The sequence below is a fragment of the Ranitomeya imitator genome, chromosome 3, assembly GCF_032444005.1.
Source record: "Ranitomeya imitator isolate aRanImi1 chromosome 3, aRanImi1.pri, whole genome shotgun sequence".
In the NCBI taxonomy this organism is placed as follows: Eukaryota; Metazoa; Chordata; class Amphibia; order Anura; family Dendrobatidae; genus Ranitomeya; species Ranitomeya imitator.
This window is the reverse complement of record NC_091284.1, coordinates 93,782,747-93,809,941: the sequence shown is the minus strand read 5'-3', so window position 1 is coordinate 93,809,941 and position 27,195 is coordinate 93,782,747. Positions and strand designations below refer to the sequence as shown.

The 27,195-nt window shown below is 42.6% G+C and overlaps 1 protein-coding gene across 3 annotated transcripts in view; it reads left to right on the top strand.

The window, feature by feature from the left end:
• Positions 1-27,195, top strand: part of GOSR1 (golgi SNAP receptor complex member 1) — a 132,883-nt gene that overhangs the window by 23,837 nt on the left and 81,851 nt on the right. For all 3 annotated transcript variants that reach the window (XM_069761153.1, XM_069761152.1, XM_069761151.1), the window contains exons 3-6: positions 172-259; positions 2,981-3,088; positions 10,253-10,344; positions 26,375-26,449. In XM_069761153.1, coding sequence (XP_069617254.1) covers positions 172-259; positions 2,981-3,088; positions 10,253-10,344; positions 26,375-26,449 — 363 coding nt within the window. The remainder of the gene's footprint in view (positions 1-171; positions 260-2,980; positions 3,089-10,252; positions 10,345-26,374; positions 26,450-27,195) is intronic.

Here is a 27,195-nt window from a genome sequence, read left to right as displayed (position 1 = left end):
TTGTGCAAACATTTTACAAGTTTTCAAAGTTTTTTACACCAGTTAAAAACTCACAAATCACTCTCACAATGTTGTTTTATTTGTCTCAGCCTTTCTGAAAATTATTATTAATTTATGGGTGAAAATGTGATTTTATTTGCTTTTGTATTTTTTTTTTTTTTAAATCCACAGTTCTGATACGACTCCACTCCTAAATGGCTCAAATCAGGATCATATGTTTGAGACCATGGCCGTTGAAATTGAACAGCTCCTGACAAAGGTATTTTAATGCACAACTTGCCTGTTCTGTTTATTCATCAAACGTATAGCGATCGCTGTAGTCTCATGCCAAGACAGGAGACACTTTGCTCTGTCAAGCAGAAGACCGTAGGGGCAGAGAGCCTGAATCCAGGGATGTCAATTGCTCACAGCTTGTTGTAGTTTCAATACAATTAATGTTTTAACATCAGGAAATTATCACTGCTGGACTAGGTGTCACTTGCAGTCAGACTAATCTGTGTAGCCCCGCTCCCAAAATAACCAGCAGCTTGCTGACAATATACAGTGTACACAGAAACCTGACAGGGGTGTTGGCGGGGTTACACACAGCTCAGCATTCTGAGCACTGCTACATCTACAGCAGAGAAAACAGGGATTTTATCAAAACTACATCGAGCAGTTCAGTAAATGGCACATCACTCGAATCAGAGTCTCTACCCCTACCTCATACTGTTCTCCGATTAGAGAGCGAAAACCTGCTGATAGATTCCCTTTAAGTGATGAAGATGGTAGCCTAGGCATAAGGAGATTACATAAGTTTCAGGACATTGCACAGAAAATCCACTTGCCACTTATCGGGGTTGCTGGTTGATTTATAGGGCTATTCCAAAGGAGGTTTGGCCATTCCTTTTCAAATGCCTGCTAACCCCTTCATGACTGGGTGCTTTTCTGTCTTTGCCCTATGAGGGCTTGGTTTTTTTTGTGAGCTGAGTTGTAGTCTTGAATGACTCTATGCACTTTACTATATAATACCCTGAAAAACAGGAAAAATTCCAAGTGCTGCAAAATGGTGAAAAAAAAACAAAAAACCTCTCAATTCCGCAGATGTTTTTTGGCTTTTGTTTTTATGGCTTTCACAGTGCAGTAAAAATGGCACAACAATATGATTCAAGTCAGAACAATTCTGGCAGTTCCAAACTTCTGTAGTTTTTTAGTAGTCAAAGAAAGTTAGGACTTGGTTAAAAAACATGTTGCCATTTTCTGAGACTTTTTGTTTTATTTTTCTGTCAAATGGGTTGTGGAAGGTCTTTATTTGCATGGTTTTATTGATACTATTTTGCAGTATATATGATGCTTCGTTGGCTGTTTATTGCATTTTTTTGTAGAGAGTGAAGCCACCAAAAATCTGCAATTCTGCCATTTTGATTCTTATATTTTATTCTGCTTTTAACTTACGATATAAATAATGTTATATTTTGTTAACGCTATATAATTTATGGATGGGCTTATTGGCAAGTGGGCCATTCAAGTGCCACTGTCATTAAGGCCATGTGCACGCGTTCAGTATTTTTCGCGTTTTTTTCCGCGTTTTTTCGCTATAAAAACGCGAAAAAAATGCTTACATATGCCTCCTATTAATTACAGTGTATTCCGCATTTCTAGTGCAAATGTTGCTTTTTTTCCCGCGAAAAAATCGCATTGCGGAAAAAAAAGCAACATGTTCATTAAAAATGCGGAATTGCGGGGATTCCGCACACCTAGGAGTGCATTGATCTGCTTACTTTCCGCATGGGGCTGTGCACACCATGCGGGAAGTAAGCAGATTATGTGCGGTTGGTACCCAGGGTGGTGGAGAGGAGACTCTCCTCCACGGACTGGGCACCATATAATTAGTAAAAAAAAAAAAGAATTAAAATAAAAAAGTCATATACTTACCCTCTGATGGCCCCGGTGTCTTCCCGCCTCTCAGCGGTGCATGCTGCCGCTTCTGTTCCTATAGATGGTCTGTGTGAAGGACCTGCGATGACGCCGCGGTCCTGCGACCGCTCACGCGACCGCTCACGTCATCGAAGGTCCTGCACACACACACCATCCATAGGAATAGACGCCGCTGAGGAGATCGGCTGTCTGCAGGGTGAGTATAACCTTTTTCTTTTTTTTAATTATTTTTAAACATTCTATCTTTTACTATTGATGCTGCATAGGCAGCATCTATAGTAAAAAGTTGGTCACACTTGTCAAACACTGTTTGACAAGTGTGACCAACCTGTCAGTCAGTTTTCCAAGCGATGCTACAGATCGCTTGGAAAACTTTAGCATTCTGCAAGCTAATTACGCTTGCAAAATGCTAAAAAAAACGCAAAAAAAAAAAATGCGGATTTCTTGCAGAAAATTTCCGGTTTTCTTCAGGAAATTTCTGCAAGAAATCCTGACGTGTGCACATACCCTAATGGTTAAAGGGAACCTGTCAGCAGGATTGTGCATAGTAACCTACAGACAGTGTCAGGTTGGCGCCATTATACTGATTACAATGATACCTGGTTGTTGTTTAATCTTTATTTGTAATTGTGCGTTAATGATATGCCTGTGCCCCGGGGTGGCCTGTGGTGGGTATCATTTTAATCAGTATAACAACGCCAACCTGACACTGTCTGTAGGTTACCGTGCACAATCCTGCTGACAGGTTCCCTTTAAGAGGAGCTGGCTCTTGCCACTGCTGTTACAGGCACATGTTTGCTGGGCATGGTTCCTGAGCCCACTCCATACTTCACCTGGGACCATGACAGATCTTTACTGTATGTGGTTAATGAGGTTAAACTGGACAGCAGCTAATGGGTATTTGTGAGTTTTATTGTATGGCTGTATAAAGGAGCAGGAGAATGTAATGCAATAGTAGATCGAAAGTCCAGGTTGCAGACATGGGGTAGATAAGTTCATGTTTAGTGTTTTTGGAGCTGATTTTCTGTTCATAAAAAAAACTTTTCATATCTTCTTATTTCAGCTTACTGGGGTGAATGATAAAATGGCTGAGTATAGCAGTACAGCTGGAGTGACGTCGATAAATGCAGCCTTAATGCACACATTGCAGAGACACCGAGATATACTGCAGGTAAGTTACACGAACAGGAGAACGCTGGCAACTACCAATACTATTATTCTTAAGATTACACAAATATAGAAACATGGCTGCTTTCTTCCTCCAACACCACCTCACTTGTCCATGGGATTTATCTAGTGTCTGCACAATTGTAGTAAATGGGCCTAAGCTGCAATACTACTCAACCTGCGGCCACATGTGTTGCTATTTGTAGAAGAAAGTAGCCACTTTTCTATTTCTGCACAACACCATTAATGTGCGGTGGACTGACCTATACAAAGCTGGGGAAAGTACAGAAATAGCCAAGTGAAGCATTTCTATGCAAAACATGGAAGTGCCAATTTTTTTTTTTTTGCAAAAGTGACAAAAGATCTGCGGGCATATTGATTGTTACTTTATTTGTTTCTCAATTAACTAGTTAAATAGTTAACTTCTGTATGATATGCTTTTGTACCAATAAATGTAGTAAAAATATTTATAAAAAAAAAATAAGCAAGGATATGAGGACGTTATAAAGCTGGGGCTACGACTTCTGTCACAACACACAATGTGTGGCCGTTTTATTTGGCTGCTATATGCAGTATAGTACAAGTGAATAGAGTTACATTCTGACCAGCAAGGCGCAAAAAATCCAACTGGTTCTGACTTTTTGCAACTTGCTTGTCATGATACCTTGTGAGATGAAATGCGACTCTGTTTACTTGCTGCAATGTAGCAACGGCATCCAGAGATCTTTGGTCGTACGAGCCTTAGGCTTTATTCCTATAGTGTTTGCTACTATGTTCAGTGGCTCTGTTGGGGCTCGTGTCCGGACCTCTGCGAACTGGATTTGTGCGTTTGCGCCGACTGGGCCATTGAGTAAAATGATAGACTGAGGCACTGTGTGCTTTGTCGTGCTCATTTTTTGGCATATACACCTATTACAGTAGGAGAGCAGCAATTGCCTGTGTCTTGTACCCGCCACCAATAGGTGTAATGCAGCTGAAAATAATGCACAACAAAGCACACAGTGCCTCCGTCTGAATTATTATAGACAATGGCCCAGTCGGCACACATGCCCAAATCCCGTTTTGTGGCTATTCGGGTATAAGGCACAATGTAGATACAATACAAAGCATTGCGTTTGTCACTACGTAAATCCTGCCTTGTTATAAACTCACATTTGAACATTATTTTGCTGATTACATCTATATAAGGCTCTCCTCACTGTAACATCTCCTGGCTGCTGTTTATAATGACGGCTGGGATGGATCAAAACAGTCTCCAATGGACCACATAGAATTTAATGGAGTCTGAAAGTTTTCTAGTGTTTGACTGTATTGCACTATTATTACCGACAAAGTAAGGAATAGAAGCTAGATCATTATTTTTTAGTTCTACTTATGCACAAAAATCATTCCTATCAGTTGGTGTAAAAAACAGCATTATGGCATACTTTGGGAACTCAGCCAAAATAGTCTGCTGGAGTCAGCATTGGGTGACAGCAACTCAATCCTAAATACAGTACAGATATGTATAAAGACGCGGAGCCCAACTAATCATCTGTGGTTTATTGAATTCGCTAATCTTTATTTACTTTGTGATATTTGCTTACTATTTTTGTGCCAAATTCTTCAAAATGGCATGTATGGTTCATTAATTTGGTGTAAAATCAAAAATGCCATTAAAAGGGATTTTCCCATGAGCAAAAGCTCATTTCAATTAATAGAGCTTGGAAGAATAGTAAGTTCCATAATTGGATGTTTTCATAAAATGTTCCCGTTCTGACTGAGATAAATCTAATAAATGTTCCCCTGCTGTGTACTGTGTAATGGCTGTGTCTGACAGTACAGGGACATGTTCTGATCATACCACATCAGCAGATTGGCTTCTGCGGATTCGCAGCACCTTTCCCTGAGTTTACCATGTAAACCTATGGAAACAAAACCCGCAGTGCACATGCTGAAACATAGCGTTGTTTATTCCGCAGCAGGTCAATTCTTTGTGCGCAGCGGTTTACACGTGCTCCATAATAGGAATCTGCAGGTGGAATCCGCACAAAATCTGCAAAAAAATTTTGGTAATTCTACAGAAAATCCGCAGTGCGGTTTACCTGCGGATTTACCTAAATCAGTCCGGAAAAATCTGCAGAGTAATCCGCAGCGTGTGCATGTGCCCTAAAGGAAAGGGGGGTCGCTGCGCATGTGCGAGAATCCATTGCAGTGAAAATAGCCTCTGGCGGGTGCCGTACCTGCTGTTGATTTCAGCTCGAAGGACTTGGGGAAATTAGTACAACCCCTGGGAAAAATTATGGAATCACCGGCCTTGGAGGATGTTCATTCAGTTGTTTAATTTAGTAGAAAAAAATCAGATCACAGACATGGCACAAAACTAAAGTCGTTTCAAATGGCAACTTTCTGGCTTTAAGAAATCAAGAACAAAAAATGTGGTAGTCAGTAATGGTTACTTTTTTGCCAGGGGTTGTAGATAGTTTTTCAGCACAACCATCCCCGCCCCCAAACCTAAGTGCGGAAAAACAAGGCAACATTTTGCTTGTTCATGCTAATGTAGTTAAAAGCAGCAAGTGGTACCTGCGTGACACCGGATTCATATATTTAGAAAAAGGAAAATTGAAGTTTAATAACTGTAAAATAAGCTGTTTTTATAAATCATCCCATTGGGATATGTAGTGTCCAGTGTCAGGATCCAGTACACATAGCACCTATTGCTTCTGCCAGTTGCCACCCCTGACAGGACAGGTTACTTTTTCAATGCCAAAAGAGGAAAAGTTAGATCACTTTTATGCATGGCTATAAACATGTTTTGCTGCTCCTGAATAGCCCCGATTGTTCCCAATAATATTCCCTGTGTGTACCAAGTTTTCTAGTGGTGTAAATTTTGCCACATACCGTAGGTTATAACTCGACATTCAATGCAATAGACTATATGATCCGATTGTCAATTAATGAGTGACTTGATGTAATGTTTCTTATTCTGTCTTGAAAAAAGGATAATTTTTTGTTTACGGCATAATTACCATAGTGCATCTGTTCCCACAGCATCTGTAACACCTTTTCACAGACAGGGCAGATCGAGGTAGGCGTGATTGGCTGGGAAATAGCATATTGCCTATTGTACAACCCCTTTTGGCTACACATCTGCAGCCCCCTTTAATAATGGTTCGTAAGGTATTGTCTTGGTTCACAATGGGGAGATATTTAAGGATGATTTTTTTATATCTGTATATTGAGTGCTGTAAGATGTTGAAAATGTAACTGGCGTTGTAGATTCAAAAGCATAATTACCAGTTCTCTTGTAGTGATCTAGAGCGTGATAGGCCAGCAACCTGTCTGCAAGCATATTTAACATGTTTGCTTTTATAGCCTCTATCCCAGACCTGGGCAAAGTGGGGCTGGCAACCAGAGGTCCACGGGCCACACTGTGCCCGCCTGCTGTCTCCATCTGCACTGCACCGCTGACTCCTTTGGTGGAGGAGGGGCCTCCGGCCACTTCCTCCACCAATCAGCATGTGAAACATCTGATGCGATGACATCATTTCATCGCGTCAGCTGTGTATTCCGGAGAGTCAGCGCATCGGAGGCAGAGAGAGAAGCAGAGCGCCGTAGTACGGGACCGAGATGAGTATGGCTATGTTCACATTTGCGTTGTTGGGCGCAGCGTCGGCGACGCAACCAACAACGCATTTACACAACGCAGCGTTTTGCGACACATGCGTTGTCCTAAGATCCTACAGATCACGAATATCGGCGCAGGGAAAACGCTACAAGTAGCATCCTCTGCGCCCTGTCTTGTGCGTCTATATGACGCATGCGTCATAAAACGCAGTACAACGCATACCGGCGCATGTCCATGCGCCCCCCATGTTAAAGATAGGGGCGCATGACGTATGCGTCGACGACGCTGCGCCCAACAACGCAAATGTGAACGTAGCCTATGTGGTGTTCTTTTTTGTTTTCATGTGTATATGATGTTTGGGTGGGCATGGGGAGGCTATCGGGGTGACTTGGTGCAGCACATGAGGGGTGACATGGTACTGCACATGGCGGGTGACATGGTGCTGCTCATGGGGGATGACATGGTTTTGCACATGGGGGTGACATGGTGCTGCACACGGGGGGTGACATGGTGCTGCACACGGGGGGTGACATGGTGCTGCACACGGGTGGTGACATGGTGCTGCACATGAGGGGTGACATGGTGCTGCACATGGGGGGTGACATGGTGCTGCACATGGGGGGTGACATGGTGCTGCACATGGGGGGTGACATGGTGCTGCACATGGGGGTGACAAGGTGCACATGGAGCTGCATATGGGGGTGACATGGTGCTGCATATGGGGGTGACATGCTGCACATGGGGAGGCTATGGGGGTGACATGCAGTGTATACAGGGAGGCTGTGTGGGGCTGATACCGCATATGGGGGAGGCTGTGTGGGGCTCATGCTGCATATAAGGGGCTGTTGGGGGTCTCATACGATATACAGAAGGGGCTGTTCTTGGGTTCAAACGATTTATAGGGGATGTCATCATACTTCATTCTGATCAATATTAAGTGAAACAATTAATATTAGTAAAATTATCGTATATAATAATTATATCGATATTAATATTGAGCAGAATTAATTTTAGCCTATTGGTTCTGCCCTCCACAACAGTCACGGTCTCTCATGTGGCCCCTCGGTAAAATTAATTGCCCACCCCGGCTCTATCCAATAATCTTTGGCTAATAATGGAACTGTCAGCCACCCCGTACCAGGTGGGACCATAACACATTAAAAAGATATGTGTAAAAGAAATGACCCCCAGGGGTTTACGGATGAAAAGCTACCAACATATCTATCTTCCACAGTTTTTCGCAGGAATGGAACGCCATTCTCTTCTCATGGGCTTAATAATTTCTTATGATTAAATCCGGCTGAACCATTTAAAACTGACATTGATAAAATAAAAAATGACCTTAGCAAATTCTCCAGAATATGACAATCTTTCCAAAAAGATGTCTGACCACTTGAGTTCTGTGGAGCATATGATAATTAAAGCAAAAAAATCCAAGTTCAATAGGGACGCCTATTATTATAAAAATAGCAAAATATATACGGTACATGGAATAACAAGCGCAGAGAAAATACTCCAAAACCCATTATTAAAAAACGCACATTTTGGCGGAGAGATGATTCATGCAAGTCTTTATCCATTTCTTCCCACAATTACATTTTTTCTGATGGAGAATCAGACACTTCTTGCTCAGGATCAGATAACAGGCAAACACAGCTTCTTTCACAATCAAAAAACGCAGTAGAAGTAGTGGGTAGGCAAGCAAGAGAAAGACAATTGGAGAAGATATCCCAGGAAGGGGAGAAAACGGAAATATTACCACTGAATGAGAATTTACAGAGCTTCATTGTTCTAACTCCTACCATTCTATCATCTGAACGTTTTGATATCCTTGCTAAACGTTTAAATTACGTTCCCACCTGCAATTTTGATCTTTTCAACACCGTTAGGGATGCCAACAGATTTACTAGATTTATGACGGTTAAAAAGCATTGTTGTTTTTTTCAAAGGAACATTCTATAGTTGAAATAATTCCATCTAAGCCTGCCTCTATTACAACAAATGTACCAGAAAAAAAAAAGAAAAAGGTCGATGCATGGAAATGGTGCACTCCAGAAAAAAATATATTTTGCAAAAAGGTGTAAATTTATTAACTCGGTGACATACAGAAACACCCAAAAATGATTAAAAACATGTAAAAACAATACAAAACAAAAACAGCACAACCACATCCCTGGGATTAATCCATAGGAAAGTCAATAAAGACTATAATATAAGTAGACAATAAATGGGGCTGACTCCGTTTATACAACGCTGACATAACAAGGCAGACGTCAATATGCAATATGTTATAGTAAAATCAAAATTTGAAAGCCATATAATTTGCCAAGTAAAAAATAGCATATAAGACCGAAAGTGGGCCTCCCCAAAGACATGTAAATAGTTGGGCCCAACAAAACCCCCATAAACTGTTAGGACATAGAGACATGCATACAATATATGTATATAAGTCGCGTTTGTATATAAGGGCAGGGTGATAAACAGCCCCAGGTATGATAGCCTATAAATGAAGGGGTGGTAGCCTACAGGCAAGACTGTAATAAAGTAACTAAAGAATCATTAAGGTGAAAGCGCCAATAAGAGCTGTAGGGAATCAATGTATAGGTCCTTTCACCTTCATGATTCTTTAGGGTTGTTGAGAGAGTGTCCTTTTTGGTTCCTAACGTTTATGTCCCGTGTCCTTGACCTAGCGAAGGCTCGATTTAGAAGACTTGCCCGGCCGCACTAAACCTCATGTAATAGGCTGTTTACTCAGGCAGGCCACTTTAAACAGCATAAACATATTCCCGATAAGTGAGCCGTTTTCTCAGGTGATCGGGTGATTTGACAGCCTGTTTACACTGCAAGATTATTGTTAAATGGGCATTAGGAAAATTAATTTTACTATGATTTTTCAGTGTAAATTTTCCTTTAGATTTGCCCAGCCTTGATCTAGATGTAAAAAGTAGCAGTCATAAGTGTTCATATCTGAATGCTCTTTTATAGTTTACAGGCAGAGATAATCTTCATAAATGCAGAAACTGTGTACACACATTATATTATCCCATCCTTCAGCATTCCATATCCTGACGAGGCTTGTTTTGGTGACTTCATTGTGGGACCCCCACAATCAGAATGAAGGGGTGCAGTGCTAGTGGATCAACTTTGTATACTTTTCCTACTCGATACCTTTCCTAACTGCTCTAAATTAATAGGACTTGGTCTGACAATCCAGTTCCTTGCAGAGCGCACAAATGCGTAAGGCACTGTGCAGAGAAAAAGGTACAAAATCCAGTTTTCCCCTCATTCTACAGGTCTCGGCAGTCAGCCCCCTATAGATCTGTAAGTTTAATTGGTATAGTCACATGCTTTGGGTCATTGGGTTTCCATTACTCCAGGAAGTATCTCATACCTCTCCTGCATGGAAAACAAAAAGTAGAAGAAGAAACAAATGAAAAATGTCTGTTTGTAGCAAAATGCATGGCTTCCTAGTTCTGATTTCTTCCTTATTACATATTAATCTGCATGCTTGTAACAAATAATGCAGCCCAGTTATTAATAGATGAGATTGTTGTTTTACAGGATTACACACATGAATTCCACAAAACAAAAGCTAATTTCCAGGCAATTCGAGAACGAGAAGACCTCCTGGGATCAGTGCGGAAGGATATTGAGTAAGTCACCAATGATGTGCCGATGTCTGGAGTGCTCAGTGCTGAGTGCTGCTTTCTTGGCAAAGATTTATAGCTCTGATATTACAGCGCATTCCTGCTTTCCTTTTATGTTATTTCAGTGCTGCTTTCTACACAGCGATCTGCTATTCAGCATCTGAAGAAGTCTCTGTAGTTTATGGTATTATTATTTTTAGACCGTATGTCGTAATTGAAGAGGGATCTCAGTATCTACAATTACTCCGTCTGCATTTAGAGGAACTGAAGATTTACTTGTGATAGCCGATTATAAGCTGTAGTGAAAATACATGAAAATAATAAATGAACCATAAGACATCTCCATGTACTGAAGTCTCGGTGCACAATTTCATTTCATGGGGTTAGTTATCCAAATACAGTGAACCCTCTAATAACACAGAAGGTCACTAGATCCCTCTTTAAAGCAACATTTAAAAAGTAAAATAAACATTTTCATTATGAAGACCCAAGGATTCTGTGTAATACCTGTGAGCTAAAAATGCTCTCTATACCCCTGTATGAAATGCTTGAGGGTTGTAGTTTTCAAAATGTGGTCACTTGGGGGGGAGCTGAAAACCGGGGTGTTTCTGCTGTTTTGGCACTTTAACGGCTCTGCAAATGCGACATTCAAATGGTGATCCTTCCTTTCTGAGCCCTGCTGTTTGTCCAAATAGAGATGGCTAACCAGTGCATGTGGGGTATCCGCATGTGCAGAAGAAACTGGGTAACATTGTGGGGTCCATTTTTCTCATGCTATTCCTTGTAAATCAGAAAAAATTGGGGCTAAACTACATTATAGAGGAAAATGTACACTTTTTTTTCATTTGATTTTGTATTAACTCTTGTGTAGCATCTGAAGGTTTAAAACATTTCCTGACAACAGTTTAAGTATTTGAGGGATGTACTTTTGGGGAGTTTCCAATATATAGACCCCTCAACCACCATTTAAATCAGAATAGGTCCCTATAAAAACAGGTTTCTTTTTTAATTTAAATAGATTTTTATTAAGAATAAACATAAACATTACATTTTATCCACCTTCCAGTGTGTTACAAACAAAGTTTCTTCATTTTTAAAACCCCCAACAATCCCAACAAACCCCAAACCCACCCCCCCCCCATGACAGCTCCTCTCCAATGATACTTTTATTACTAATATTGTTGGCTCTTTGAACCGCTTAACTCACTTATGGCCGCTTATTCGTCTAGCAATTTCCCCCATTCAAAGGCCCTCAGCCTCCCATTTCCTTTACCTATTCATCCCAGCTCGAGCCACGGAGACCACATTTTGTCAAACATTTCTATTTTCCCACGTCTTTTGTAGACCCCCTTTTCCAGTTTGAGACCATGTTTAACATATTTCAGGAATTCACCCCTTGTAGGCGGCTCCTCCTTGATCCAATTCCGTGCTTTCACCTTCCGAGCCATATATAATAGCCTAGCTATTGCTATCTTCCAGGTGTTATCCACTCTAATTTCCTCCACATATCCCAGTAGGCATACTGTCATGATCCCAATGGCAGGGGATCACAAAAGGACAAGCACAAAAACAAAACAAGCTCTAGGTTGATGGAACCTGAGCTGACCGCGATCCTGAACCTAAACACACAACTAGCAGTAGCCGGGGAACGTGCCTACGATGATTCCTAGACGTCTCGCGCCAGCCAAAGGATTAACTTCCCCTATTAGAAGAAACACAGACCTCACTTGCCTCCAGAGAAACACCCCACAGAAATAGCAGCCCCCCACATGTAATAACGGTGAAATGAGAGGAAAGCACATACGTAGTTATGAAAATAGAATCAGCAAAAATGAGGCCCGCTAAAGCTAGAAAGCAGAGGATACAAAAGTGAACTGCGCGGTCAGCGAAAAACCCTTCAAAAAACCATCCTGAAATTACTTGAACTCATGTGCCAACTCATGGAACATGAGGAGTAATTTCAGCCCACTAGAGCAACCAGCAGCAAGGAATCACATATCTGCAAGCTGGACTAAGACAAAAATAAAGCAAAACGTGGAACAGGAAAATCAAAACTTAGCTTGTCCTGAAAATAACAGACGCAGGGAGCAGAGGTAAAAAGACACGCTGATTACATTGATAGCCGGCGAGGAAATGACAAAAAAGCCAGGTTAAATAGGAAACTCCCATAACCTGATGGAACAGGTGGACACCAGAGACCGCAGAGAACACAAGTCACCCAGTACCATCAGTAACCACCAGAGGGAGCCCAAAAACAGAACTCACAACAGTACCCCCCCCTTGAGGAGGGGTCACCGAACCCTCACGAGAACCACCAGGGCGACCAGGATGAGCCCTATGAAAAGCACGGACCAAATCGGCAGCATGAACATCAGAGGCAATCACCCAAGAATTATCCTCCTGACCATAACCCTTCCACTTGACCAAATACTGGAGTTTCCGTCTGGAAACACGAGAATCCAAGATCTTCTCCACAACATACTCCAATTCACCCTCCACCAGCACCGGAGCAGGAGGCTCAAGCGAAGGAACAACAGGTACCTCATACTTCCGCAACAACGACCGATGGAACACATTATGAATAGCAAACGAGAAGACAACCACACCAAGTCCCCAACAAGAAGTCGAGGACCAACGCGGCGACGGCGATTAGCAAACTGCTGAGCCCTCTCCTGGGACAACTTCAAATTGTCCACCACATGACTCCAAATCTGATGCAACCTATCCACCACCATGTCCACTCCAGGACAATCAGAAGGCTCCACCTGACCAGAGGAAAAACGAGGATGAAACCCCGAATTACAAAAGAAAGGAGAAACCAAGGTAGCAGAACTAGCCCGATTATTAAGGGCAAATTCGGCAAGCGGCAAAAAGGAAACCCAGTCATCTTGATCAGCAGAAACAAAACACCTTAAATAAGTTTCTAAAGTCTGATTAGTTTGTTCCGTCTGGCCATTCGTCTGAGGATGGAATGCAGACGAAAAGGACAAATCAATGCCCATCTTAGCACAGAACGTCCGCCAAAATCTAGACACAAACTGGGATCCCCTGTCAGAAACGATGTTCTCCGGAATGCCATGCAAACGGACCACGTTTTGAAAAAACAGAGGGACCAACTCAGAGGAGGAAGGTAACTTAGGCAAGGGTACCAGATGAACCATCTTAGAAAAGCGGTCACACACAACCCATATGACGGACATTTTTTGAGAGACAGGGAGATCCGAAATAAAGTCCATGGAAATGTGCGTCCAAGGCCTCTTCGGGATAGGCAAAGGTGACAACAATCCACTGGCCCGAGAACAGCAAGGCTTAGCCCGAGCGCAAACTCCACAAGACTGCACGAAAGAACGCACATCCCTCGACAAGGAAGGCCACCAAAAAGACCTGGCCACCAAGTCTCTAGTACCAAATATTCCAGGATGACCTGCCAACACAGAAGAATGGACCTCGGAGATGACTCTACTGGTCCAATTATCCGGAACAAACAGTCTTTCCGGCGGACAACGATCAGGTTTATCCGCCTGAAACTCCTGCAAAGCACGTCGCAAGTCTGGGGAGACAGCCGACAAAATCACCCCATCCCTAAGGATACCAGTGGGCTCAGAATTTCCAGGGGAGTCAGGCACAAAACTCCTAGAAAGAGCATCCGCCTTCACATTCTTTGAACCTGGCAGGTATGAAACCACAAAATTGAAACGGGAGAAAAACAGTGACCAATGAGCCTGTCTAGGATTCAGACGCTTGGCAGACTCAAGGTACATCAGATTTTTGTGATCAGTCAAGACCACCACACGATGTCTAGCACCCTCAAGCCAATGACGCCACTCCTCAAATGCCCACTTCATGGCCAAAAGCTCCCGATTACCAACATCATAATTCCGTTCAGCGGGCGAAAATTTTCTAGAAAAGAACGCACATGGCTTCATCACTGAGCCATCGGAGCTTCTCTGTGACAAAACCGCCCCCGCTCCGATCTCGGAAGCATCAACCTCAACCTGAAAAGGAAGCGACGTATCTGGCTGACGCAACACAGGAGCAGAAGAAAACCGGCGCTTAAGTTCCTGAAAGGCCTCCACAGCCGCAGGAGACCAATCAGTAACATCAGCACCCTTCTTAGTCAAATCCGTCAAAGGCTTAACAACACTAGAAAAATTAGCTATGAAGCGACGATAAAAATTAGCAAAGCCCAAGAACTTCTGTAGACTCTTAAGAGATGTAGGCTGCGTCCAGTCACAAATAGCCTGAACCTTGACGGGATCCATCTCAATAGTAGAAGGGGAAAAAATATACCCCAAAAAAGAAATCTTCTGGACTCCAAAGAGACATTTAGAACCCTTTACAAACAAAGAATTGGCCCGCAGGACCTGAAACACCTTCCTGACCTGCTGAACATGAGACTCCCAGTCATCAGAAAAAACCAAAACATCATCCAAATACACGATAATAAATTTATCCAGATATTCACGGAAAATATCGTGCATAAAAGACTGGAAGACAGAAGGAGCATTAGAAAGTCCAAAAGGCATCACCAAATACTCGAAATGGCCCTCAGGCGTATTAAATGCGGTTTTCCACTCATCACCCTGCCTTATCCGCACAAGATTATACGCACCCCGAAGATCAATCTTAGTGAACCATTTAGCCCCCTTAATGCGAGCGAACAAATCAGTCAACAATGGCAAAGGATACTGATATTTGACTGTAATCTTATTCAAAAGACGATAATCTATGCAAGGCCTCAAGGAACCATCTTTTTTGGCCACGAAAAAAAAACCTGCTCCCAAAGGGGACAAAGATGGACGGATATGTCCCTTTTCCAAAGACTCCTTAACATAATTCCGCATAGCAGCATGCTCTGGCACTGACAGATTGAACAAACGACCTTTAGGGAATTTACTGCCAGGAATCAAATCTATAGCACAATCGCAATCCCTGTGAGGAGGAAGCGAACTGAGCTTAGGCGCCTCAAAAACCTCCCGATAATCAGACAGAAATACCGGAACCTCAGAAGGAGTAGATGAAGCGATAGAAATCGGAGATGCATCATCATGAACCCCCTGACATCCCCAGCTTAACACAGACATTGTTTTCCAGTCCAGGACTGGGTTATGAGTTTGTAACCATGGCAGACCAAGCACTAAGACATCATGTAAATTATACAGTACCAGGAAGCGAATCACCTCCTGATGAACGGGAGTCATACGCATGGTCACTTGTGTCCAGTACTGAGGTTTATTCATAGCCAAAGGTGTAGAGTCAATTCCTTTCCAAGGAATAGGAACTTCCAGAGGTTCCAGACTAAACCCACAGCGATTGGCAAATGACCAATCCATAAGACTCAGGGCAGAGCCTGAATCCACATAGGCATCGACGGAAATGGATGATAATGAACAAATCAGAGTCACAGAAAGAATGAACTTAGACTGTAAAGTACCAATGGCAACAGACTTATCAACCTTTTTTGTGCGTTTAGAGCATGCTGATATAACATGAGCTGAATCACCACAATAAAAACACAATCCATTTTTCCGCCTATAATTTTGCCGTTCACTTCTGGACTGAATTCTATCACATTGCATTATCTCAGGTGCCTGTTCAGAAGACACCGCCAAATGGTGCACAGGTTTGCGCTCCCGTAAACGCCGATCAATCTGAATAGCCATAGTCATGGACTCATTCAGACCTGTAGGCGCCGGGAACCCCACCATAACATCTTTAATGGCCTCAGAAAGGCCATCTCTGAATTTTGCAGCCAGAGCGCACTCATTCCACTGAGTAAGCACCGACCATTTCCGAAATTTCTGACAATATATTTCTGCTTCATCTTGCCCCTGAGAGAGAGCCAATAAAGCTTTTTCAGCCTGAATCTCTAGGTTAGGTTCCTCATAGAGCAAACCCAATGCCAGAAAAAACGCATCCACATTGAGCAACGCAGGATCCCCTGGTGCCAATGCAAATGTCCAATTCTGAGGGTCACCCCGCAGGAAAGATATAACAATCTTGACCTGCTGAGCAGGGTCTCCAGAGGAGCGAGATTTCAAGGAAAGAAACAACTTGCAATTGTTCCTAAAATTCAGAAAACTAGATCTATCTCCAGAAAAAAACTCTGGGATAGGAATTCTAGGTTCAGACATAGGCGTATGTACAACAAAATCTTGTATATTTTGAACCTTAGCAGCAAGATTATTCAGGCTGGAAGCCAAACTCTGGACGTCCATGATAAACAGCTGAGGTCAGAGCCATTCAAGGATTAAGAGGAGGAAAGAAGCAGCCAAGCTGCAATTAAGGCTAGGCAGCAAACACTGAGGAGGGGAAAAAAAAAAAAAAAACTTCCTCAGACTACTTTTCCTCCTACTTCAGCCAAAACGATGACCAATTTTTTCGGGCCGGCTATACTGTCATGATCCCAATGGCAGGGGATCACAAAAGGACAAGCACAAAAACAAAACAAGCTCTAGGGTGATGGAACCTGAGCTGACCGCGATCCTGAACCTAAACACACAACTAGCAGTAGCCGGGGAACGTGCCTACGATGATTCCTAGACTTCTCGCGCCAGCCGAAGGATTAACTTCCCCTATTAGAAGAAACACAGACCTCACTTGCCTCCAGAGAAACACCCCACAGAAATAGCAGCCCCCCACATGTAATAACGGTGAAATGAGAGGAAAGCACATACGTAGTTATGAAAATAGAATCAGCAAAAATGAGGCCCGCTAAACCTAGATAGCAGAGGATACAAAAGTGAACTGCGCGGTCAGCGAAAAACCCTTCAAAAAACCATCCTGAAATTACTTGAACTCATGTGCCAACTCATGGAACATGAGGAGTAATTTCAGCCCACTAGAGCAACCAGCAGCAAGGAATCACATATCTGCAAGCTGGACTAAGACAAAAATAAAGCAAAACGTGGAACAGGAAAATCAAAACTTGAAAATAACAGACGCAGGGAGCAGAGGTAAAAAGACACGCTGATTACATTGATAGCCGGCGAGGAAATGACAAAAAAGCCAGGTTAAATAGGAAACTCCCATAACCTGATGGAACAGGTGGACACCAGAGACCACAGAGAACACAAGTCACCCAGTACCATCAGTAACCACCAGAGGGAGCCCAAAAACAGAACTCACAACAGCATACCATCGGATCTCTCGGCACTCTGCATTTATACGCCCCTTCCACACGACTCAGTACTACCAGCCAAAAAGCAACCAGTCTTGGACATGTCCACATCATGTGGTATATTCCTGCATTCTCAGTCCTGCATCTCGGGCATTCAGAGTCAGCACGCAACCCCGCTCTATGTAACACTTCCGGTGATTTATAGACTCTGTGCAAGATGTACAGCTGCGATAGTCTATACGGCTCGCTTAGAGACACTCGTGGAACCCACTCCAATACCGACTCCCAGGTTTCATCCTCCATTGGGCCTAAATCTCTCTCCCACTTAGCTCTCGCTTTTAGAGGAAAATCCAACAAATATGCCTGCAGTAGGTCTTTATAGAGGGTGGAAATGACTCCCCTTGTAGTCCCATCCCCACACACGTATTCCAAAACCATGTCCTCTTGGATCTTAACCCCTTTACCCCCAAAGGTGGTTTGCACGTCAATGACCAGGCCAATTTTTACAATTCTGACCACTGTCCCTTTATGAGGTTATAACTCCGAAACGCTTCAACGGATCCTGGTGATTCTGACATTGTTTTCTCGTGACATATTGTACTTCATGATAGTGGTAAAATTTCTTTGATAGTACCTGCGTTTATTTGTGAAAAAAACGGAAATTTGGCGAAAATTTTGAAAATTTCGCAATTTTCAAACTTCAAATTTTTATGCAATTAAATCACAGAGATATGTCACACAAAATACTTAATAAGTAACATTTCCCACATGTCTCCTTTACATCAGCATAATTTTGGAACCAATTTTTTTTTTTGTTAGGGAGTTATAAGGGTTAAAAGTTGACCAGCAATTTCTCATTTTTACAACACCATTTTTTTTTAGGGACCACGTCTCATTTGAAGTCATTTTGAGGGGTCTATATGATAGAAAATGCCCAAGTGTGACACCATTCTAAAAACTGCACCCCTCAAGGTGCTCAAAACCACATTCAAGAAGTTTATTAACCCTTCAGGTGTTTAATAGGAATTTTTGGAATGTTTAAATAAAAATGAACATTTAACTTTTTTACACAAAAAATTTACTTCAGCTCCAATTTGTTTTATTTTACCAAGGGTAACAGGAGAAATTGGACCCAAAAAGTTGTTGTCCAATTTGTCCTGAGTACGCTGATACCCCATATGTGGCAGTAAACCACTGTTTGGGCGCATGGGAGAGCTCGGAAGGGAAGGAGCGCAGTTTGACTTTTCAATGCAAAATTGACAGAAATTGAGATGGGACGCCATGTTGCGTTTGGAGAGCCACTGATGTGCCTAAACATTGAAACCCCCTACAAGTGACACCATTTTGGAAAGTAGACCCCCTAAGGAACTTATCTAGAGGTGTGGTGAGCACTTTGACCCACCAAGTGCTTCACAGAAGTTTATAATGCAGAACCGTAAAAATAAAAAATCATATTTTTTCACAAAAATTATATTTTTGCCCCCAATTTTTTATTTTTCCAAGGGTAAGAGAAGAAATTGGACCTCAAAAGTTGTTGTCCCATTTGTCCTGAGTACGCTGATACCCCATATGTGGCAGTAAACCACTGTTTGGGCGCATGGGAGAGCTCGGAAGGGAAGGAGCGCCGTTTGACTTTTCAATGCAAAATTGACCGGAATTGAGATGGGACGCCATGTTGCGTTTGGAGAGCCACTGATGTGCCTAAACATTGAAACCCCCACAAGTGACACCATTTTGGAAAGTAGACCCCCTAAGGAACTTATCTGGATGTGTGGTGAGCACTTTGACCCACCAAGGGCTTCACAGAAGTTTATAATGCAGAGCCATAAAAATAAAACAAATTTTTTTTCCCACAAAAATTATTTTTTAGCCCCCAGTTTTGTATTTTCCCTAGGGTAACAGGAGAAATTGGACCCCAAAAGTTGTTGTCCAATTTGTCCTGAGTACGCTGATACCCCATATGTGGGGGGGAACCACCGTTTGGGCGCATGGGAGGGCTCGGAAGGGAAGGAGCGCCATTTGGAATGCAGACTTAGATGGAATGGTCTGCAGGCGTCACATTGCGTTTGCAGAGCCCCTAATGTACCTAAACAGTAGAAACCCCCCACAAGTGACACCATTTTGGAAAGTAGACCCCCTAAGGAACTCATCTTGATGTGTTGTGAGAGCTTTGAACCCCCAAGTATTTCACTACAGTTTATAACGCAGAGCCGTGCAAATAAAAAATATTTTTTTTTCCACAAAAATTATATTTTAGCCCCCAGTTTTGTATTTTTCCAAGGTTAGCAGGAGAAATTGGACCCTAAATGTTGTTGTCCAATTTGTCCTGAGTACGCTGATACCCGATATGTGGGGGGGAGCCACCGTTTGGGCGCATGGGAGGGCTCGGAAGGGAAGGAGCATCATTTGGAATGCAGACTTAGATGGATTGGTCTGCAGGCGTCACATTGCGTTTGCAGAGCCCCTAATGTACCTAAACAGTAGAAACCCCCCACAAGTGACACCATTTTGGAAAGTAGACCCCCTAAGGAACTCATCTTGATGTGTTGTGAGAGCTTTGAACCCCCAAGTATTTCACTACAGTTTATAACGCAGAGCCGTGCAAATAAAAAATATTTTTTTTTCCACAAAAATTATATTTTAGCCCCCAGTTTTGTATTTTTCCAAGGTTAGCAGGAGAAATTGGACCCTAAATGTTGTTGTCCAATTTGTCCTGAGTACGCTGATACCCGATATGTGGGGGGGAGCCACCGTTTGGGCGCATGGGAGGGCTCGGAAGGGAAGGAGCATCATTTGGAATGCAGACTTAGATGGATTGGTCTGCAGGCGTCACATTGCGTTTGCAGAGCCCCTAATGTACCTAAACAGTAGAAACCCCCCACAAGTGACCCCATATTGGAAACTAGACCCCTCAATGAACTTATCTAGATGTGTTGTGAGAACTTTGAACCCCCAAGTGTTTCACTACAGTTTATAACGCAGAGCCGTGAAAATAAAAAATCTTTTTGTTTTCCCACAAAAATTATTTTTTAGCCCCCAGTTTTGTATTTTTCCAAGGGTAACAGGAGAAATTGCTCCACAAAAGTTGTTGTCCAATTTGTCCTGAGTACGCTGATTCCCCATATGTTGGGGTAAACCCCTGTTTGGGCACACAGGAGAGCTCGGAAGGGAAGGAGCACTGTTTTACTTTTTCAACGCAGAATTGGCTGGAATTGAGATCGGACGCCATGTCGTGTTTGGAGAGCCCCTGATGTGCCGAAACAGTGGAAACCCCCCAATTATAACTGAAACCCTAATCTAAACACACCCCTAACCCTAATTCCAACGGTAACCCTAACCACACCTCTAACCCTGACACACCCCTAACCCTAATCCCAACCCTATTCCCAACTGTAAATGTAATCTAAACCCTAACCCTAACTTTAGCCCCAACCCTAACTGTAGCCCCAACCCTAACCCTAGCCCTAACCCTAGCCCTAGCCCTAGCCCTAGCCCTAACCCTAGCCCTAACCCTAGCCCTAACCCTAGCCTTAACCCTAGCCCTAACCCTAGCCCTAATGGGAAAATGGAAATAAATACATTTTTCTTATTTTTCCCTAACTAAGGGGGTGATGAAGGGGGGTTTGATTTACTTTTATAGCGAGTTTTTTAGCGGATTTTTATGATTGGCAGCCGTCACACACTGAAAGACGCTTTTTATTGCAAAAAATATTTTTTGCAATACCACATTTTGAGAGCTATAATTTTTCCATATTTTGGTCCACAGAGTCATGTGAGGACGAGTTGACGTTTTTATTGAAAACATTTTCGGGCACGTGACATTTTTTGATCGCTTTTTATTCCGATTTTTGTGAGGAAGAATGACCAAAAACCAGCTATTCATGAATTTCTATTGGGGGAGGCGTTTATACCGTTCCGCGTTTGGTAAAATTGATAAATCAGTTTTATTCTTCGGGTCAGTACGATTACAGCGACACCTCATTTATATCATTTTTTTATGGTTTGGCACTTTTATACGATAAAAACTATTTTACAGAAAAAATAATTATTTTTGCATCGCTTTATTCTCAGGACTATAACTTTTTTATTTTTTTGCTGATGATGCTGTATGGCGGCTCGTTTTTTGCGGGACAATACGACGCTTTCAGCGGTACCATGGTTATTTATATCTGTCCTTTTGATCGCGTGTTATTCCACTTTTTGTTCGGCGGTATGATAATAAAGCGTTTTTTTTTTTTTTTCTTACGGTGTTTACTGAAGGGGTTAACTAGTGGGACAGTTTTATAGGTCGGGTCGTTACGGACGCGGCGATACTAAATATGTGTACTTTTATTGGTTTTTTTTTTTTATTTAGATGAAGAAATGTATTTATGGGAATAATATTTTTTTTTTTTTTTCATTAGTTTGGAATATTTTTTTTTATTTTTTTTTACACATTTGGAAAAATTTTTTTTTACTTTTTTACTTTGTCCCAGGGGGGGACATCACAGATCAGTGATCTGACAGTTTGCACAGCACTCTGTCAGATCACTGATCTGACATGCAGCGCTGCAGGCTTCACAGTACCTGCTCTGAGCAGGCTCTGTGAAGCCACCTCCCTCCCTGCAGGACCCGGATCCGCGGCCATCTTGGATCCGGGGCTGGAGGGAGCAGGGAGGGAGGTGAGACCCTCGCAGCAACACGATCACATCGCGTTGCTCCGGGGGTCTCAGGGAAGCCCGCAGGGAGCCCCCTCCCTGCGCGGTGCTTCCCTGCACCGCCGGCACATCGCGATCATCTTTGATCGCGGTGTGCCAGGGGTTAATGTGCCGGGGGCGGTCCGTGACCGCTCCTAGCACATAGTGCCGGATGTCAGCTGCGATAAGCAGCTGACACCCGGCCGCGATCGGCCGCGCTCCCCCCGTGAGCGCGGCCGATCGGCTATGACGTACTATCCCGTCCAGGGTCAGATAAGCCCAGGGCACCTCGACGGGATAGTACGTCTAAGGTCACAGAGGGGTTAATGCCATCGCCCCTGTTTTGAGCTCCAAAAGCGTGCCTCATCTGAGCATATTGATACTCCCCAGAAGGTCTCAGTCCAAACTCCCCCTGTAGCTGAGAAAAGGATTTTAACACTCGTTGTTGAATTATCTGAGCAACAAAATAAATTCCTTTAGCCTGCCACTCTGTCAGCACTCCCAGAGCCGCAAACTCTACCAAATTATTATTAAGCCATATCGGTGTAAATTTAGTCAATCCCGTAACCCCCCGAATCTGTCGCAGTCTGGTCCATAGTTTACGTATCAAAAACATAGTTGGATACAATTTCCCCAATGCTCCCAAGGAGCCATCCTCCAGACACTGCACCACCGGTCGTTGGTTTGTCACCCCCTCCATCAAGTGTTGTACCGCACTGGAGGACGCCTCCCGCGCCCAGCCCTTCAAATGCTGACTTTGGGTTGCAAGAAAATATAACTCAGGGTTGGGCAAAGCCAAACCCCCATCTTCCTTGGGTCGCTGAAGCGTCTCCAGGCTAATACGTGGGTATTGCTTCCCCCATATCAAGCTTCTAAAAAGAGCATTAATCTGCCGGAATTTCCCACGTGGAATCCAAACTGGCGCGTTATGGAGGACGTAAAGTATTTTGGGCATCAGAACCATTTTAATAAGATTAACCCTACCCACCACCGATAGGTGTAACTTGTTCCACGCATCTACTTTTGCCTTAAGCGCGCCCATGAGAGGAGTCAAATTCCTATACAAAAACTCCGTAACTGGCATCGAGATCCATATTCCCAGGTATTTAAAAAGGGATGCCACCTTAAGCCGCCCTTCTCCCAATGGCTCACTCCCACTCTCTTCCACCCCATCCACATCAAAGAGGACCAATTTATCCCAATTTATCCTCAACCCCGACAAGGCACCAAATTTCTCAATGATCTCGATGGCCCCTTTCAAGGCATCATCCGGGTCCGCCAGGAATAGTAAAATGTCGTCCGCATATAACGCTATCTTTTCCTCAACACTCCCATATCTAAACCCAGGGACCTCATCAGACTGTCGAATCTTGGCGGCCAGGAGCTCCACAGCCAGAGCAAACAGAAGCAAACAGAAGGGGCGAGAAACAGGTTTCTTGAACAAATGAAAAATTGTTGCTAAACTTTTAACCCTTCTGACCTCCTAACAAAATAAAATTACGTTGGTATAGTCATATGGGAAATGTTACTTATTATTTTGTCCAGTATGATTAACTGGTTATGGATATAAAGATTGAAAGTTGTGAATTTTACATAATTTTGGCCAAAATTTCAATATTCTCACAAATAAACGCAAAACATATCAACCTCAAATTACCACTAACATAATGTACAATGTGTTAAAAAAAAAACACTGGGATGTCAGATTTAAAAGATTTGGGCTAGTCGTTAAGGGTAAAATGTTCTCAGATAACTAAGGGGTTAATATATTGCAAGCATCGTGTTATATAGCACTGTTTACTTACAATTGCTCATTTTGCCTTTACGCAGTTAATTTTAATCTCCTCCATTAGATCTGAGACATCGCGTGATGAGAAACTGACTAGGTGAATCCTAAACTCCATGAAGAAACAGTTGGTCAATTTTCCCTGCATGGCTCATAGGTCACTACAAAAGTCCCTGGCAGGGGGGACGAGGGGAGCAGTCAGGAGTTGAAAAGGGGAATGATAAATTAAGGGAGTAAATACTTCCTGTTTCTAGATAGAGGAAAGAGGGGAATTTCCTGGGTAGAAAGGCAAAATTAGCAGTTGTAAGTAAACAGGACTATATAATATAACTCTTTAATAGCAAGTGGATTGCAAAGCTGTTTGTTTTTACAAGTGCATTGCAACTTTAACTGTTTAGACAGATAATTCATCTCCTTTTAATGTTCATCGTGTTTTTGTGTGCATATTTTTGAATGGTCAAAAAATGTTTTCAAACCTATACCATGGCATAGTCCTAAACGGTAATGGAAGTTATGAGCGAAACTACTCTGATAACGTGTTACGAGTATGTTCGGCGTGCTTGAATAATGTTTGAGTTCCCACAGCTGTGTGATTCGCGGCTGTTCGACAGCCGCAACTCATGCAGGGTTTACTTGTTTGTTAGACAATCCCCGTATGTGTCCCGGCTGTCGAACAGCCTCAAAACAAGTAGCGTCAGGGAGTAACATATTATCTGAGCACAAGATACTCGGAAAACAAGTTATCTGAGCACGTTCGCTTATCACTAGTTAATGGTTAAAATATACAGTTTTGCGCAAAAGTTTACCTACCCCGGCAGAATTTTTGTTTTCTTGGCCTTTTTTTCAGAGAATATGAATAACACCAAAACTTTTTCTCCACTCACGGTTAGTGGTTGGGTGAAGCCATTTATTGTCACACTACTGTTGTTGACACGTACAGACTCCTATCTAGTGTGTCACAGCTGAACAAAAATGGCGCAAAACCCACACTAACTACATGGGGCTTTAATGTTACCATCAAATGTGGCATCTGCCGGGGCATTGTATTATGCCACACAAATTGCTGTACAGCTCGGTATGCCTTCAGCGCTGTAAGAATGATGCCTTCATTTTTATTTTTCCGGATATTCTTTGTTGTGTTTTTCTAGGCATTAGCTGATGTCCTTGCTGGATATGACTTGACTATTAAGCAGCACAATCATAAGCCACTGCATTTCCAACCACTACCTTGGTTTATATCTTACTCTGGCAAGAATTATTTAAAATGAAGATGTAGTTTCAACAAACTTTGCATCATCAGTAGTTCAGGCTGATAGAAGAAACGTTGTAATATGTCTTATAAGATGTATTGTTCTACTATTGTTACGCAGAACCCTCTACCTTGCCTATCAGACACTTCTTCTCCCCACATACCTTATGAACTTGTCATCCACTTACAAAAAAAATATCTCAAATCTGTGTTTCTCAGACGAGACACAGCTCTGGAGAGGGGTAGACAGGAGGATTAAAGAAGAGCAGGGAGAGGAAATCGGCAGAGGAAGAAATGGAAGGATAATGGTGAACTTTCTAACAAGTCTTTTACCTCGCCCCTGAGCTGTTTCACATCCAGGCAGCTTAGCTCAGCTGTATAATTTCCATGTTTCTTGTCTCTTTGCGCTAAAAAAATGAAGAGCAAGAATCCATCTCTGTGTACTGTGTTGTGTATGGGAGATGACATGTCAGCTATTCTCCTCCCGCCACTCCACTGAATCACAAATTAAATGCGATTTGGCACCAGGTTTTTGGCACCTAATCTAAGACCAGCATAATGTAGAGATTAGAAATGTAGTTTGTATAAGATCACTTTTTTATCAGCAGGAGATTATCTCTAGATGACTAGTAAACCTGCTGCCATCTTGTCGTCATTATTCATGAGCTGTGTATAACCACGCCCCATCACTGATTTGCAGCTTTCTGCCTATGCACAGTGTTCACAAAAAGCTGCCAATCAGTGTTGTGGGTGGGGTTATACAGAGCTCAGCATTCACAGAACCGCTAGATCTGCAGCACAGAAAACGAGAATTTTATCAAAATTGCAGAAAGCAGCCCAGGAAGTGATAAATTGCTGGAATCTGTGTCTTTGCCCTTACATCGTGCTGCTCTCAGATAGGGCAGCTAAAGCCTGCTGACAAGACAGATAAAAGATCATACATAGGGGTAAAACAGGTAAAAATTCAGGCTGCAAATCATATAATGGCCAGATATGGAGTTACTCCTCATGTACACACACAGGAGTCTCCGTCTGAAAAGTTCCTTGAAATTACGGTTACCCTTTAATATATGCTAATACTAGAGTAGCGCTTAGAACACCTCAGTATGAAGATTGCTTTCCATGTGGTGTCATCGTCACATATCACAGGCTGGATGCAGAGCGGTATGAGAAGTCAAATAATTGGGTGTTTTCTTCTTTGACAGATCTTATAAAACGGGCTCTGGTGTTAACAACAGGAGAACGGAGCTGTTCCTGAAAGAGCATGAGCACCTTAGAAGGTAAGATGAAAGATCTGCCTCCATTCTGTCAGTCCTGTTACCTTAGGAGTTAATGGGTGCAGTATAGATTTTAGCTTTCTGCGGCCTAATTGCCCTGCACAAAGATCTAATAGTCAATAGGCTGATCCAGCAGCTATGCATGCAGAGCAGCAAAACACACAATCAGCAAGTTTAAGAATAGACCTCATTACAAGACTGGGGACTTCCTCGAAAGTAATAGGTCATCACAATTGTGCCGGCTCTTTGTTTCCAAGTAACTTACCTACTAGAAACCTGTGTCTGTGCAGTGGACCCCATGCTCTGGTATTGAAGAAACGGCATATTCTGTAAAATGTTATTTATTCTTCCTGGTTTTACTATGTGTCTTCCATAATTTACTCTGATGTGGCCAACATTGATTATATATCACTCAGAAGTAGACTATAAAGGAATAAGTAAATCACTTTCAATTCAAGTCCTTTCTACGTCATTTTGGAGGCTGGTGTGACATTTTATTATAACCGATACCTGGTACTTGGAACATTGGCCAATGATTTAATGCTATCTGGAGACCCTTACAGAATTCTACAATTGTCCCCCCAAGATATTATATGAAAATACATCACAACCAGACGGACTGTAAAAAAAACTTCAAACCAAGTCATGGGCAGAGACGTTGTAGGGGAATGTGTTTTTAACTGTGTGCTGGACTTGGAATAAAGCTTTGAGGTTTTTAAAGGGACTCCGTCAGCATGTTTTGCTAAGTA